The following is a 15,323-nucleotide window of genomic DNA, read 5'->3' as shown; positions in this document are numbered from 1 at the left end:
TGTCACACTGCCACCCAGCTTAGTATCATCAGAGAATAATGGGAGACATAGGAGGCCAAGGTCTGATTCATGGAAGCAATATGTTGACATCTAGTCTAGAGAACACTACAAATAAGGGACAGCTAAAGTTACATGGGATTCATCAAAGGGTAAATGTCATAGTGTGTTTGGGCAGGAAGGCCAATGTGAAGCATATAAATGATAAGTAAATAAAATATTCTGAATACTTGCTGATAAACTGGGTAAATCAGTGCCATTTATTTTGGTTCTGATCATGCAAAGCTTGAATGTATTCACATTAGATCACACTTGCAATCGTCTCAGATGAAATCACAGCACCATCAGCACGAGGGCTCTGTAGGTGATCCACGTCAGCACACATGGCATGTCCCCATTATCAGGTGCACATATGATAAGTGGCACAATGCAGCACAAAACTCAGACCCACTCTGTATCATGTATCCCTTTGCATGAACGTGGCAGCAGTCTGCCTCTATCCTGAATCCTATTGTCTCCTTCCTGGCAGGCATAATGTGTAATGATGCTGTTTGACTGCCACCAGGTGAGCGCTTTTAAGGACAGATGCCCTTTTCTAGTTGTTACAAAACATTGCACCTGGAGCTACACAGAATTAAGAGTAAATCTGTTGAGAATCCTGCATGTCTTTTTTTTGTGGGGGGGGGGGGAGGGAGAGTTATTTCTGATCTCCTGGTTGTTTCAAACCACATTTCATCCACTTCCACAATTTTAGTGGGAGACGCAATTTGGTATCTCTGCTTAATACAACAATTATTTACTGTATAATCCAATTTCTGGCCAAAATGAACACTACCATTAACGCTGCTTGTTTGAAATGACAGGGGCTCTTCTGTTTCATATAAATAAATGCAGCATTATCAATTTTACAAAACAATTAAACTCCTAAATGTTCCATAGTCATTTTATTACATGGTCAGGGTTCTTAGCTATTGTACCAAAAATATTAGAGCCCTGGAACTGTACACTGGAACCATGTCATAATGAAACTTGGGCTACCATATAAACTTTTGCCAGCAACGGGGTCTAGGGTCTCTGTTGTATCAGACAGTTGTTGGGCATTGATTGTTTTCATAGCTGAAAATGTGCTGTCTAGTACTCTACTACAAAGCTAGGCTAAGGAGTTCAGCAGACACAAGCCTGATTAGATTTGTGCCATTTGGAGTAAGAGGAGTCTAATGTATGAGATGAGGTGAATGGATGGAGATTGGGCAATGGCAGGTGGCTCTGAGTGGGTGGCGTGAAATGTGGTGGGGTAGGGGTCAGATGGTTTGACCCAACAGTGCCCACTGACAGATCACAGGAGCAGGAAGTTGGTACAGTGCTGGGAAACTGAGGGAAGTGGCTAGAGGCCAGCTCAGTCATGCAGGAGCTGGAGGTGGGAGGGAGCAGGAGGTTGATCTTATTGCAGGATTGGAATTCAGCAATGGCCCGGACATCATTTGGCAGGAACTTGGGGTGGGAGAAAAGAAATTGGTATCAGCAGCAAATTGTAGGCAAGGTTGAGGAAACTGCTGTGTCAGACAACTGCAGATCAGGATGAGAGGAGAGTTTATTAGTTCACGCAAAGGCTGGATCACAGAGTGATCGGGAGGGTGTGCTGATTGTGGGAGTGGAACCAAAAGATTACCAAAAGGTAATTTACTTACCATACAGGCTCTCAATTTGGCACTCAGAAATGCCAAATTCTCAGGACAATGTGAACCAAGTTCAACCTTGTTCAAAAGGAGGGCGTCGCAGGGGGAATAACCTCACCTCCCATGCCCTTGGTTCCTTGATGCAGAAATCACATCAGCCTCAGAAGCATAATTAACAGCAGAAAGGGTCTAGTTAAATTTTTGTCTAATTGGTGCAATCTGAATATGTTCAATATTGTCTTTCAATCAAAAAAAATAAAAACTTTAGTTTCATTGGAAGATACTACAAAATACAATAGAAGTTCTCGTGACATATATTTCGCAAACTCCTGTTTCATGAGTGTGTATGAGGTTGAAGTGACAAGACCCCCACTCAGCTCCAAGTTACTCTTTCTGCTTCTTTGCATTAACTGGCTCTTCTTTTGCGACTAGCTTACTTGTATGTTTTGTACAGCCAATTCATTTGTGAAAACAAATTCCATTGATTTTTTTCCTTAAACACTATTTTGGATATGGTGAAACAACTGACGTATAACGTTCTAACAGGTTCTCTGCTTTTTTTAAATTTGGAAAATCCAATGCAGAAATAATCTAATTTGAACAAAAAATCCTTGGCTGCACACACTAAATACTCAACGTTGTAGCAGATGCACATTAATTCTGAATTCACTGAAGCTGAATTTCGATGCAATTTACAGATTCATTTCAGTATCACATTTGGTACACTATCATAGTTTACATCCTCCTATACCTTACTTATTTCACTACACTACTTTAACATAGTCTCATTATACTCATACACAAGTAACTGGGCCTTATACAGGAACTATCCAGTTTGAAAGAAATACCATTCCATTAAAAGAAAATCCACATTGTCTTAGTTGAAAATTTTTCATTATGTCTGGACTACCATAACATTTACTTTGACAGTGAATGATAATTATAAGCCCAGAAACCATATATTAAAAAAATCTTTAAGTTTTAAGATTTAATACAATGTGACAGTTTTAAGCAGCATGGACATTAAGAATTGTTTAGACTTTGAAGATAGGCCCTGTTTCAATTTTCTCCAGTGAGCGAGAATGAGGGCTTTCTTGCACTGTTTAAGAGACAGTAATAGCTTCCTGAGTAAAATGAAACTAAGAGGAGATATGGCAACGTTAACAGCAAAAAGTACCTTTGTCAGTTGAAAGTTTTCAGTATGAATACTATGAGATATTACACATAAATCCCTCCCCCACTGTAATCAGTGACACTTAATAGTTGGATGTTGAATCTGATATCCATTTTAAACTCTTTCTATACGTCAAGCAATTGCACAAGATTCACTAGTTTAAAGTATTTCCTTTATAGCAATAACTGCAAATTGTAACTCAATCTAACAAAGAAATATAAGTAGACTGTAGGCACTTCCAAGGAATTTGTGCTCCCTAGCCAACCAAGTTAAAATTTTATAGCATGAAATCCAATCCCGAAAATCACCAGTTATTACTTTATTTATTTTAGCAAAAAAATAAGTTATGAATTGAATTGTAAAGCATTTTAAGGTGTGAGTGAACAGAGAGGAATTAGGGTTCAAATATGGGGAGTGCATAAAAATTGTCGATCATGTGCTGTTTAATAGCATGTGTATGCTACTGTACTCTGAAATACGGCTCTACTGAAGTCAGCACATCTGAGAACAGAATATCACATACTCAGCATGTCTAACTGAAGAGTTTTTACCTCTTAATTCCATGAACTTGTAGGCATGATTGACAAAGCCATGAAAAGTTCATGACATTTTGGTTTTTACAGACAGACAAGTTATATTCAAAAACCTGTAGAAAACTTGGGAAAACCTGAAAACACATTTTTCCTGCATGCCCTGCAGAATTTACCTGTTAAGCCTCTCTTCATGGGATTCCCCAACAGGAGCCAGTTCACTTAAAGGGAAGGTGGCCTTCAAGTAGAATAGTAATGACCAGGATTCGTGTGTGTAGGCAAGCCCATGATAGGGCAGGGGGGAGCAGATGGCATTTGTGAAGGGAGAAGTTGGCTCAGTGATCATGTTGTGGTGGTCAAGAGGTTATCTGTAAATTTGTTAGGTCTGGGAAATCCAAATCCCAGGAAACCTGGCTGCCATGGTCAAAATAAAAAGGCTATTAAAACAAGGCAGATCCCATTATATAAAATTTAAATAACTACTTCTCTCCTATGGTCGGACTGGCTTCTATCTCTCAGCCCACATTCTATGAACCACAGAATTTTGTTTTTGCTGCAGATTATAGAGATTTTAACCTATCACATGCTGCAAATTCAACAACTTTTAGGAGATAACAGCAGAAAAGTAATTAAGTTAACTTGTACAAAAAAGTTGTTGGAAAATAAACTATAGCCTAAGAGCTATCTGTGTTTATAAAAGCTTTCACCAGCATAATGCCATTGACAGTAATCAGAGAGAAAATGAAGAGGAGAAATTTCTTTACTCAGTGCAGTGCTGAAGAACACAAAACTCAGCCACATGGTGTAATTTAGACAGAGACCATTGCCTTTCAAAACAAAACTGTTCTAAATTTAATGAATCTCATAAATAACTGCCAATGCTATCATGCTTGTTCATTAACACTATCATACTGACTAGATTATACTTAATATATAAATGTAAAACCAGAAATTAACTCAAGTTCAAATCTATGAACTGCAAATGCCAGTCTGCATTCCATATTTGTGAGCTGTAACATCCCACGATATATATAAACCTATAAACTGTATCAGGCCAAAGTCAAAGTAGAGCAAATGGTTTTGGATGTAAAATTGGTTGCACTTTCAGGATATTTTCTTAGGCGTTAAAATTGTCAGTTTGAGAATTTATTTCTGTGCTATCTTTCTGAGTAATTTCATTGGGATTGCTAAAATAAGGGTGCCATTGATCAGTCACATGAAGGGAGAAAATGGAGTCCAACGTACAATCTTGTTTACAATTACAGCTTATTAAAAATAAATTTGTTCTGACAACTGATCCCAATCACATCAACTTTCATTCATGACTTATATTTAGACACCAGCTTATCCCCAAAAATATTGACTCATAATTCTATTACTTATAAAAATCAGCAGGAAAGTCCCTTCAGACTTTTCAATCCAATTGATACAAATCAATTTATAAGCCTCATTTGATTTTAAGATCCAGAAAAGATGATGGTATTTATTCTGATCAGTTTTGCTTGCAACACAATATCTCCAACTGCCTATATGTACTTTTTCTTCAAGCATAATAACGCACACATACCTACTAATATCCACTTACCTGACCACTACTGCATATAATGAGACAACAAAGTTACACAGCTTCAGTAGTATATGATTGAGACCCCTGCATGAAAGTCTAATTTCTGTCAACACAACATTATTTGGAATTACAATGATGCAACATCAATTTCCATCACTTCCTGAATGTTCAGCCGTTACACAATTAAAACGATGAAAGCCAGACTCAAGCTACCACAAACAGTGGTTCGAGGGAGGTGGGAAGGTGTTGGGAGACCAGCTTCCAAAAAGCAATCCAGTAATAATAAATTGCCATTGAGACTGCTTTGTCTCAGAGTTTCAGATTTAACAGCTGTGGGCAGGGTTTGACAGGAAACCCAGTGGCTGACAGTAGACAGCACAGCAAGGTTTAGCAGTCAAGTTCCTTTCCTTCAGTGTTACCTCCAGAATTGGCTGCAACCTCAACCCACCGTCTACTGGCAATTATAGTCTCTCTGTTAGATTGTGTGCCATTGTCCCCTATGGCTCTGTTCCTCCCTCTTGAGATATGACTTGTAGTATCTCTGGGAAAAGGGGAGAAAAGGATAAAAACATTGTTTTCATGCCCATTAGAGCTCCTATGTAGAGGCTTCTGAGTAGCTGTCGCGGCAACACTCCATACACCCCTGGCTATGTTTCCATCAGCCAGCAATTATCAGGCCCTGTTCATTTCTCTTTTAATATTCCCTGCCCCTGAACATATTGTGTCTATGTTGCTATTTGACTGAAAGCACACAGCAATGCTGGACACGTGGGTGGTGTCTGCATGTTTTCAGGTACTCTGCGACATTTGTTACCGTGCGTCAGTTGCTGTGGTTTGAGAATTTTCCAGTACCAGAGCAAAACGCTGACAGTGCAAACACAACTATCACTGAACATCTTGCCTGTCGTCATCCGCCCTCTGTAAAAAGCCCTTGCCTTTGACTGGATTTTGATAGGCTACAGGTCACTATAAAGACCTACATTTTCAAAGGTGCATATAAAGGGAAGTTTACCTTTCTGTCACAAGTAATTCACAATGGAAATATCATCTATATTCTTGCTCAGCTGAGATTTATTGCAATTCCAGTTTCAACGACAAAAGGTTGGCCACATGCCTTTAAGCTAATTCTGTCACTGATGCACCTTATCAAACGAATGAACCAAATGACTCCAGAATTGTCTTGTTGCTTTAAAGTAAAAGTGCAGCTGTAGCGTACCTACCGACCTCAGACCTGCCTGTCTGTGGTTTCGGCTGCCAAATGCAGCAGACGGTTCGACATGAGTGCTTACACACACGTGCAGAACCTCTAAATCCACCAGTTCAATAAACTGAACACACAGACAGCATTGTGCACACTCTCATGATACTTAAGTAAACTCTGAGCGACACTGTTCAGATAAATCTTCAAATGAAGTAATTCTGGCATGAGAACATGTCTGAAAGAGCTGCGTATTTGGAATTTGCATGTGCATTGCCCGTCATTTCCTATTTATTCACTTCAGGAGCAAATTGGAAGGGGATTTCGCATTGCAATCTCAAAATGCCTCTTATCAATGAGACAGGATCAAAGATTAAAATGATCCCCACTGAGTCAGGAATATTCAATATGCTCCTTGAACATTTTGCAAACAAAATATGATGTCTTGTTGTTACCCTTCATGTTGGTCAACTCCTGTAATCTGACTACTTTTACTAGGCAGTGTTCTCACTCAAAGCCTAGCTTGGTATTAATAGACTGCAACTTTCAACACTCTATATATATAAAACAGAGTATGCAGTTTTCAGCATACGCCTTTTTTTTGCTTTCTACTTTGCATCTTTTTTGTTTTGAATTGTGTAATAACTTGAGCAAACTGTTTAGTTGCATTAAAAGGTGTGATTCAACAAAATGCAGACTTCCTGCTTCCTGTGAGCCACTCTGACAGTCCAAAAAGAAAATCAAAGTTTCATTTTATTGACAAAATGCACCATTTTGGTGATAAAGAAATGATCTAGTTCCTGCTTTTGCACTACCAAAAAAAAATCAGAACTTTAGGTTTCTGTGCAGCTGCCCTGTTGAGCCTTCTCATTGTCACATATAAACATCTGTCAATGTCAAATGTTGATATCTTTGTAAGGATTTGGAAAATGCACACCCAAAAGCAAAGAACATCAGCCTCTGAATAAACAACAACTTCGATAAGCTTGTTACCTTTTGGATACAGAAATTCCATTCAGCTGTGACTCATAGTAAATTCAGGAGCAACTATGTGAGAATTATGGAATATGGGAAATCTCAGTGAAAACATTAACTTATCAACCACAATGCATTTGACAGAGTGTGAACTGGGTAGAAATGTAATCCCCTTAGTTGCTATTTAGTGTTCTCCAGTCATCACAACAGAACCCTTTCCTTATTGGCAACTATATTATAAGAATCAGCACTCATTAAATAGAAATTCCAATGTGGCTTTCATTAAGGAATAAAACACAAAACTGCTGAGTGTCAAAAGCTGAGGACAACCTGTAAACCAAGCCCTCATTATTTTTACTTTAGTTGAAGAAAATGATCAAAAGGTTGAAATTTTGGCACTACAGTAGTAAATAACAAGTACAGCAGATAGCCATGCACAGCAGTATACAGGAGCTGTTTATAGGGAGGAAAGCCTTGTTAAACCAATACAACAACCTGCCATGTGTGTTTAATTTTTTCCGTTAACTTTTACCACTGCAAATGCTCTGTTTTTAGGTGATCAGATTATTTGGAGACAAACAGCTGAAAATAGGATAGGGAGGGTGTTGTGGGGAGGTGTGGGAGTGGTGTTCTAACTTGCCAGATTGGCAGGGATTCTGGTATGGAAAAGAATGCTCTCAAAGGTCCCCCAACAGAATAAGAGCGAGGTGAGCCAGCAAACCCTGCCAGAAATAACAAACAAAACGGCTTTCCCCATCCTGCCCAAGCAGCCAGCTCCACAGCATTATAACAGTTGCCATAGAGCTTACTTTGCTATCATAACAAATTTGATATGTCCAGTTATAAAAGAGTTCACTGTATTTTGCAGACATGAAAATTTAATTTTTGTTGTTTTTTCACACTGCAGGCTTACTTCTGTCTGGGTGCTACAGACAGGGACTCCCTCAGTTTAAGCTGCTGTTTCCTTTCTTTCACCTCAAGTAAGCTATTTCTGCTTCCAGCCCCAAATGTTACCACAAATTATGTCCCCTGAATGTAATCACATCTCAGGTGAGTGCTCAAAATCATTCTATGATACATTAATAAAACGTTTGTCCTACTTCTTTGTCAGGAATCAAATCTTCTCTACATACCTTATTAAAGTGCTCCAGCCTTTTGAAGAAGTCCCATGGAGTTTCTGTAAAAAAAACTCAGTTTCACTGGTGCAACTTAATTTGGTTGGCCCTCATATCAAAATTTGGTTGATTTCTATAAAACTATAATAACTTTCTTTACCAATTATCCCAACAACAATTAATCCAGTGCTTTCCCAGCGTACATGACAAATAAACTCTTCTCGGGCTTCCAGCCGGGTCCAGGTATCCATTATAACCAACATTTCAATGACAAATTTTGCCATCCCTGATGAAGATGGCAGAGCTTGTCATCGAAACGCTGGTTATAATCGATACCTGTACTCAGCTGGAAGCCTAAGAAAAGTTTATTCAACAATTAATCCATTATGAGAATGCCAGAATACCTAAATGGGAACATTTCCCCATCTTGCCCACCAAGGCCAATAAAACAGGACCTTCTTTAGAGAATATAAATTAGGCCAGTTTTATGTACATATTGCAACCTGTGTGAAAAACAGTCTAAGGACATTAATTAGAGGTATGGCCTTGATTGATTTACAAGTGGACGCAACTAGTTTAAAAGCTACAATTTGGTAAAAAGCTAAATTAAATTCATTATCATAGATATAGTATTTTGTCATTTGAAAAGCTGACATATAAGTGAATAAGATGTGAAGAGACAATACATGAGATTCAACACAATAAATTAGAAAGAATACAAAAACCTTCAATAAGTGCCAAATGATAAAGGTGGCTCATGTTCACTTTAACAGCATAATGCCTTGCCCAGAGCAACATTCTCTCTAATTTTTTTACAGCTGCATGGACCTACCATTGCTCTGAGTAGGATTTTCTTACATGGCATGAAAACTGTGTGGAATTTTAACTGTCTTTTTGGTAATATTCATACTACGAATATTAAGAATGAAAATTGAAATATCACATACTTTTATTATATTTATTAATTGAAAGTATAATGAAATATAGTAAAACAGAGAAAATCTTTCATGTTTTGTAAACTTTTTCTAGCTGTGTCCAATTCTAGCTGCACACAACAAAGGCTACGTGTGCGGGAGCATTTTACTAACTGCGTGGCCATGCACCCACGCAACTTATAGGGAACTGTGCCCAAAAGAAAAGAAGGGAGCCATCTAGCTTCATATCCCTGTTCCATTCATTGATCATGATTGGCTGCTCTTGTATTATATATTTTGATATTCCTATCCAGAAAAAGATTAATAATTTCAATTGGCACAGCACGTTGAGGGGGGTGTATCAGATAACCACTACCAATGAGTGACAAAGTATTTGTTGATTTCATTCCTATTCGGTCAGATCTAAGTTTTAGATTCAGTATTCTTATTTTGATTCCCTATGCTAAAACAAATAATCTCAGGATCTTCCTGACTAATTTTCAGTTTAACTCCCCATTCACGTCTTCCATAGTTCTGATAAATCCTGAAAGCCAGATCTACCTTTTTACTTGAAAGCAAAATTTCTCATTTTGTATTCCATCTTCTTAAGTTGTATGCCAATATTACTGTTCAGTAGTTTCCAGAAGCACTCAGATCTACTTATACAATTGATAGGGCCCGGATTTTTACTATGTAGCATACCATTTATCAGTACTACATGAAACAAATTTACTGCAACATGAAAGTGTGCCTGCCTCACAGTGAGTTCCATATGGTCAAATATGCACGGTAGCATCAACTGTGAAGGGTAAATTTATAGATTATATGATTTGTTTGGCTTGGGGATAGTGTGGCCTACTCATGTAGATGTAAGACATCTGAGGTTTAGTTTTCTGTCTTTGAGGAAATCTGCTGGAGTGTTCTGATACTGTGAATCTCCCCCACTACAAGCTCTTCTCCAGACCCTCCAACATCACTGTCCTTCAGCCTTACTGTATTCTCAACTCTTTGCAATGCCCCCGATTGTTGGCCCAGGTGCCTATAACTCTCCAGTTGCTGGTTAGAGGTTCTCCAATGCTGCAAAATATCAAACATAACTTATACAACCCCTCAACTTGTATCTGCACTATTCACAACACGACCATTGCTGAGTGACTCTCTACAACTGGCCATGTTATAAAGGCTGATTTCTATTTCTTCCCTTCTACTAGGGTATCATTCTGCTGATTGCTAGCTTGCCAACATCCCATTAATTTGATCACTGTTAATAGCCAAGATCACCAAGCCAACCCTTACCAACTACCAACAGCCATTTTTCAATGGTATTCATTCCCAATAACCTGACTCTTTAAATTCTGATTCCTCATCTAAAGCCTCAGTCCTCCATGAGATTCCATTATACCCATGATATGAACCAAGGCTCATGACTTACATAACCTTTTTCTTATTTTAATAGTGGGTCTTAGTGGGCATAAGGTGAAAAAGGCGTATTCTTCTACCTAATACATAGTAAAACTCCCCTAAAGTATTTTGATTGTCACACTGTGAACCATGATTATGGGCCAGATAACTTTTAGGCCTTAGTCACTTGTCATTATGAAATGACTACAATTATTATTTATAATATGTTCATTCCATACAAAGGGAGGCATTTTTGACAGTTTCTTTTGATAACAAGAATCTGGGAGCTGGCCACAGTGTATCTTGAGCAGAAGCTTGAACTGAGATTGGAAAGGAACATTATCCTTATAAAGTAACTGAATCAAAAGATAGAAACAGCTTTCTGGAAGGTTGTAAGGAGCTGAATGTCACTTAAGCTGCTTGCCAGCCCCTATTAAAGAGGTCACATGGTATTTTGGCAGAAGAAACGGCTCAAGAATAGTGCCTGGTCTGTGGTAACACACACAAAATATGAGGAACTCAGCAAGTCAGGCAGCATCAATATGCCCATCTTATCCCATTAAATTCCAACAGCCATTTCTCACCCCATTTTTACAGGTAGTTCAGATCCCACAAGTGGGATCAGTCCTCACTATCCACTACACCTGCAATCCTCTTGTTATTCACATATTTGCTGATCTAATTATTACATTATCACTCAAATCATTGATGCAGATGACAAACAAAAACAGACCTAGCACCGATTTCTGAAGACTAGTCACAGACCTCCAGTCAGAGAGGCAGCCGTCTACTGCCAGCGTCTGGCTTCTCCTGTTAAGCCAATGTTAAATGCAGTTTAGTCTTCTCCTGAACGCCAAGCCGATGAACCTTCTTGACCAGTCTCCCATACAGGATGTTGACAAAGGCCTTGCTAAAGTCCATGTATACAACATCCACTGCCTTTCTTTCCTCAACATACCTGGTAACCTCCTCGAAAAACTCTGTAAGATTGGTTAGACATGAACTATCATGCACAAAGCCATACTGACTCACCTTAATCAGTCCCTCTCTATACTAACACTTACATAACCTGTCCATTTGAATACCTTCCAACAACTTACAAACTACTGATGTCAGACTCATTGGCCAAAAACTTCCTGGCTTATTCTTAAAGTATTTCTTGAACAATGGGACAGCATTAGCTATCTTCCAGTTCTCTGGCACCTCACCCATGGTTAAGAACATACTATATACCTTGGCCAGGGTCCCTCTAATTTCTGCACAAGCCTTCTACAAGGTCTGAGGGATTTATTAACTGTAATTTGCCTTAAGTTATTTGCAAATTAATTAGTAATGCCTGGTCTTTTTGTGTTATGTAAAATCATTCAAAAATATCATGCACACGTAAGCACAAATGGAATGGGGAATTGATTCCATGTTTTTCACAAGCATGCTGTTCCAAATATGAATGGAGTTGGGTATGGGGCAATGATGTCCAAAAGTATATCATGTATACTTAAGCAACACACAAAGCGCTGGAGGAACTCAGCAGGTCAGGCAGCATCTATAGAGGGAAATAGGAAGTTGATGCTTTATCAGCACTGCTGATTATTATCTGAATGGTGGCCGATTAGGAAAAGGGGAGGTGCAACGAGACCTGGGTGTCATTATACACCAGTCATTGAAAGTGGGCATGCAGGTACAGCAGGCGGTGAAAAAGGCAAATGGTATGCTGGCATTTATAGCGAGAGGATTTGAGTACAGGAGCAGGGAGGTACTACTGCAGTTGTACAAGGCCTTGGTGAGACCACACCTGGAGTATTGTGTGCAGTTTTGGTCCCCTAATCTGAGGAAAGACATCCTTGCCATAGAGGGAGTACAGAGAAGGTTCACCAGATTGATTCCTGGGATGGCAGGACTTTCATATGAAGAAAGACTGGATGAACTGGGCTTGTACTCGATGGAATTTATTAGATTGAGGGGGGATCTGATTGAAACGTGTAAGATCCTAAAGGGATTGGACAGGCTAGATGCAGGAAGATTGTTCCCGATGTTGGGGAAGTCCAGAATGAGGGGTCACAGTTTGAGGATAGAGGGGAAGCCTTTTAGGACCGAAATTAGGAAAAACTTCTTCACACAGAGAGTGGTGAATCTGTGGAATTCTCTGCCACAGGAAACAGTTGAGGCCAGTTCATTGGCTATATTTAAGAGGGAGTTAGATATGGCCCTTGTGGCTACGGGGATCAGGGGGTATGGAGGGGAGGCTGGGGCGGGGTTCTGAGTTGGATGATCAGCCATGATCATAATAAATGGCGGTGCAGGCTCGAAGGGCCGAATGGCCTACTCCTGCACCTATTTTCTATGTTTCTATGTTTCCCTCTCTCAAGCATAATTGACATCAGTGCAGTGAAAAATGAAAGCACACAAACATTGATGAAACTGTGGGCCTCAAGTAGAAAAGCAGGAGGATAAAGTCCTGCTTGAATGTAATATAAAACACCTTCCTATTTAATCCACTGCAGGCTAAATGCCACGAAAGCTATCCATTGAAATTCCTATGAGGGGCCTATAGTTAGAAGGAAACACTTATCTTTGGGGCTGGGATCACAGGTATGCTTTTTCCAGCTCTTGCTATCAAAAAGCCTAGTTCTTCATCAGCGAGATTAGGGTGCTCACCATGTCTCCTGGTCTTGAGAAAATCATTTTAACCCCATAATTTGAAGGTCCAGTCCTTGAGATACTTCTTTAAATACTTCTGTCTGATAAGATCTCACTCATACTCTTCATATAGAAAGTGTGAAACTTTGAACTACTTGTATTATACATAAAGCCATTCAGCTATAAAATGAAAAAAAGTCTAATAATTTCCCAGTGAACAGCCTTTGCTCAGAAATGAAAACCACTTGATGAAAAATATGCTCCTTTATGAAATTAAACTCAGATCAAATTGGTTAACAAAATCTTTACACTTTTCAACAGAACAAGGAAAGAGAGTTAACCTTCATAATACACACAAGAACATCTGCAGATGCTGGAAATCCAAAGCAACATTAAAAAATGCTGGTGAAACTCAGCAGAAGAGCGAATTTCAGTACAAAAATATAATTTGGAAAAGCAGCTAATGTGAACATAGTCATATACGTCCAATTATATTAAAGGAATTTCAGGTCAAAAAAAACATGGGGAATACAGATAGAAGATTTTTTCTTGCTGATTAGATACTGGGGAAATGACATAATTCATGGCTTAAAGAGCGTAAGCCTCAAAAGACATTGCTGTAAACTTAGCTATGGTTTTGTGGAATCTCCTAGAGATTCTTATCAGGGATGCATTTAGCTTAGTGTTTCACAGTGAGGCCAGAACTTGAGGTGGTAAATCAAAAGGTTGAAAGATTTCACAGTTATTATCAAGTAAGGCAGAATGAATGTCATTCATTCAGATATTAAGAGAGCATTAAAATATATTTCAAAGCAAATCACATATTTCTAGGCTGCCAAACTAAAGGCGACCCGAAGCAGCAGCTCTGATGGAAATGATCACATATTCCCGCTTCAGCCTGCTACAGTTGAGAACCACAATTGCACCTAATGTCTGTACAGTTCGTAATGACGTTTTTATGCCATCAAACAATCTATCACGATTCTAAACTGACTGAAATAGACTGGACTGTGGCCAGCAGACTGTCCCCTTAAGAGGTCAGTGGAAATTAGGGTGTCACGCTCGGCTAATGGTGCATTTGAAAAAAAAAGAGTCTTTTGACCCCCAATACCAACTATCTTGCTGGCAAACGTACAGCCTCCGGTAAATAAAATTGAAGATCTCAGAGCTAGGGTACTGTGTCAGTGGGATAATAGGACCACCTGCCTATTTTGTTTCGTGGAATCTTGGTTAACCCCTTCCATTCTGGACACAGCAATTCAGATTGACGGGTTCAAAATACACTGCCAAGATAGGACTGCTGAGTCTTTTAAAGCCAAAGACGGGGGTTTGCTTCATGATCCAATTCCTTGTGGTATACAAGCATGGGGGTGCTAGCCCAGTCTTGCTCAACAGACTGAGAACACCTTACAATCAAGTTCTGTTCATTTTACCTGCCATGGGATGACCTTTTTGGAGGTGGTGTACATCCCACCACAGGCTACTGTCAAATAGGTTCTCGACACTAGGCATGATCAATAGACTTGAAACCACACATCCTGATTCCTTTCCCATCATTATGGGAAATTTTAACTAGACCAGCTTGAAAAACTCTCTGAATAATTACTACCACCAAATCGCTTGTAGCACCAAAAGAACCAACACACTGGACCACTGTTACACCACCATCAAGTGGGCTTACCGTGCTATCCCATGCCCACACTTTGAAACGACTGATCACCTGGCTGTACGTCTTCTCCTGAGACTGAGGATTACAGCACCAGTTGTGGGGACTATGAAGGTATAGACAAGGGAGGCCCAGGAGCTCTTACAATACTGCTTTGAATCAATGGAGTGGACTGTATTCAGGGATTCATCACAACTGTCACCGACTTCACAAAAACCTGCGTGAATGAGTGTGTGCCTGTGAGAACATACCATATATACTCAAATCAAAAGCTGTGAATGAACCAGAGGGTTTGTAGTCTGCTGAGGGCTACATCTGTGGCATTTAAGTCTGATGACCCAGGTCTGTACAAGAAAACAAGGTACCACTTGCGGAGGGCTATTTTAAGAGCTAGGAAACAATTCCAGGAGAGATTGAAGGTGACATTGGATGCTTGTCAACTCTGGCAGGGTTTGCAGAACATTACTTCCTAC

The 15,323-nt window shown here is 39.4% G+C and overlaps 1 protein-coding gene across 2 annotated transcripts in view; it reads right to left on the bottom strand.

Moving 5' to 3' along the window:
- nfatc2a (nuclear factor of activated T cells 2a) overlaps positions 1-15,323 on the bottom strand; it is a 147,340-nt gene that overhangs the window by 28,425 nt on the left and 103,592 nt on the right. Inside the window, exon 10 of one of the 2 annotated variants that reach the window (XM_072239880.1) lies at positions 8,251-8,294. The exons of the other annotated variant lie outside the window; for it this stretch is intronic. Within the exon in view, the coding sequence (XP_072095981.1) occupies positions 8,251-8,294 (44 nt within the window). The remainder of the gene's footprint in view (positions 1-8,250; positions 8,295-15,323) is intronic. 2 annotated transcript variants of the gene reach the window in all.

Source organism: Mobula birostris, chromosome 2, assembly GCF_030028105.1.
Source record: "Mobula birostris isolate sMobBir1 chromosome 2, sMobBir1.hap1, whole genome shotgun sequence".
NCBI classification, from domain to species: domain Eukaryota; kingdom Metazoa; phylum Chordata; class Chondrichthyes; order Myliobatiformes; family Myliobatidae; genus Mobula; species Mobula birostris.
Note: the sequence above shows the minus strand (reverse complement) of the source record. Positions and strands in the feature narration are given on the sequence as shown.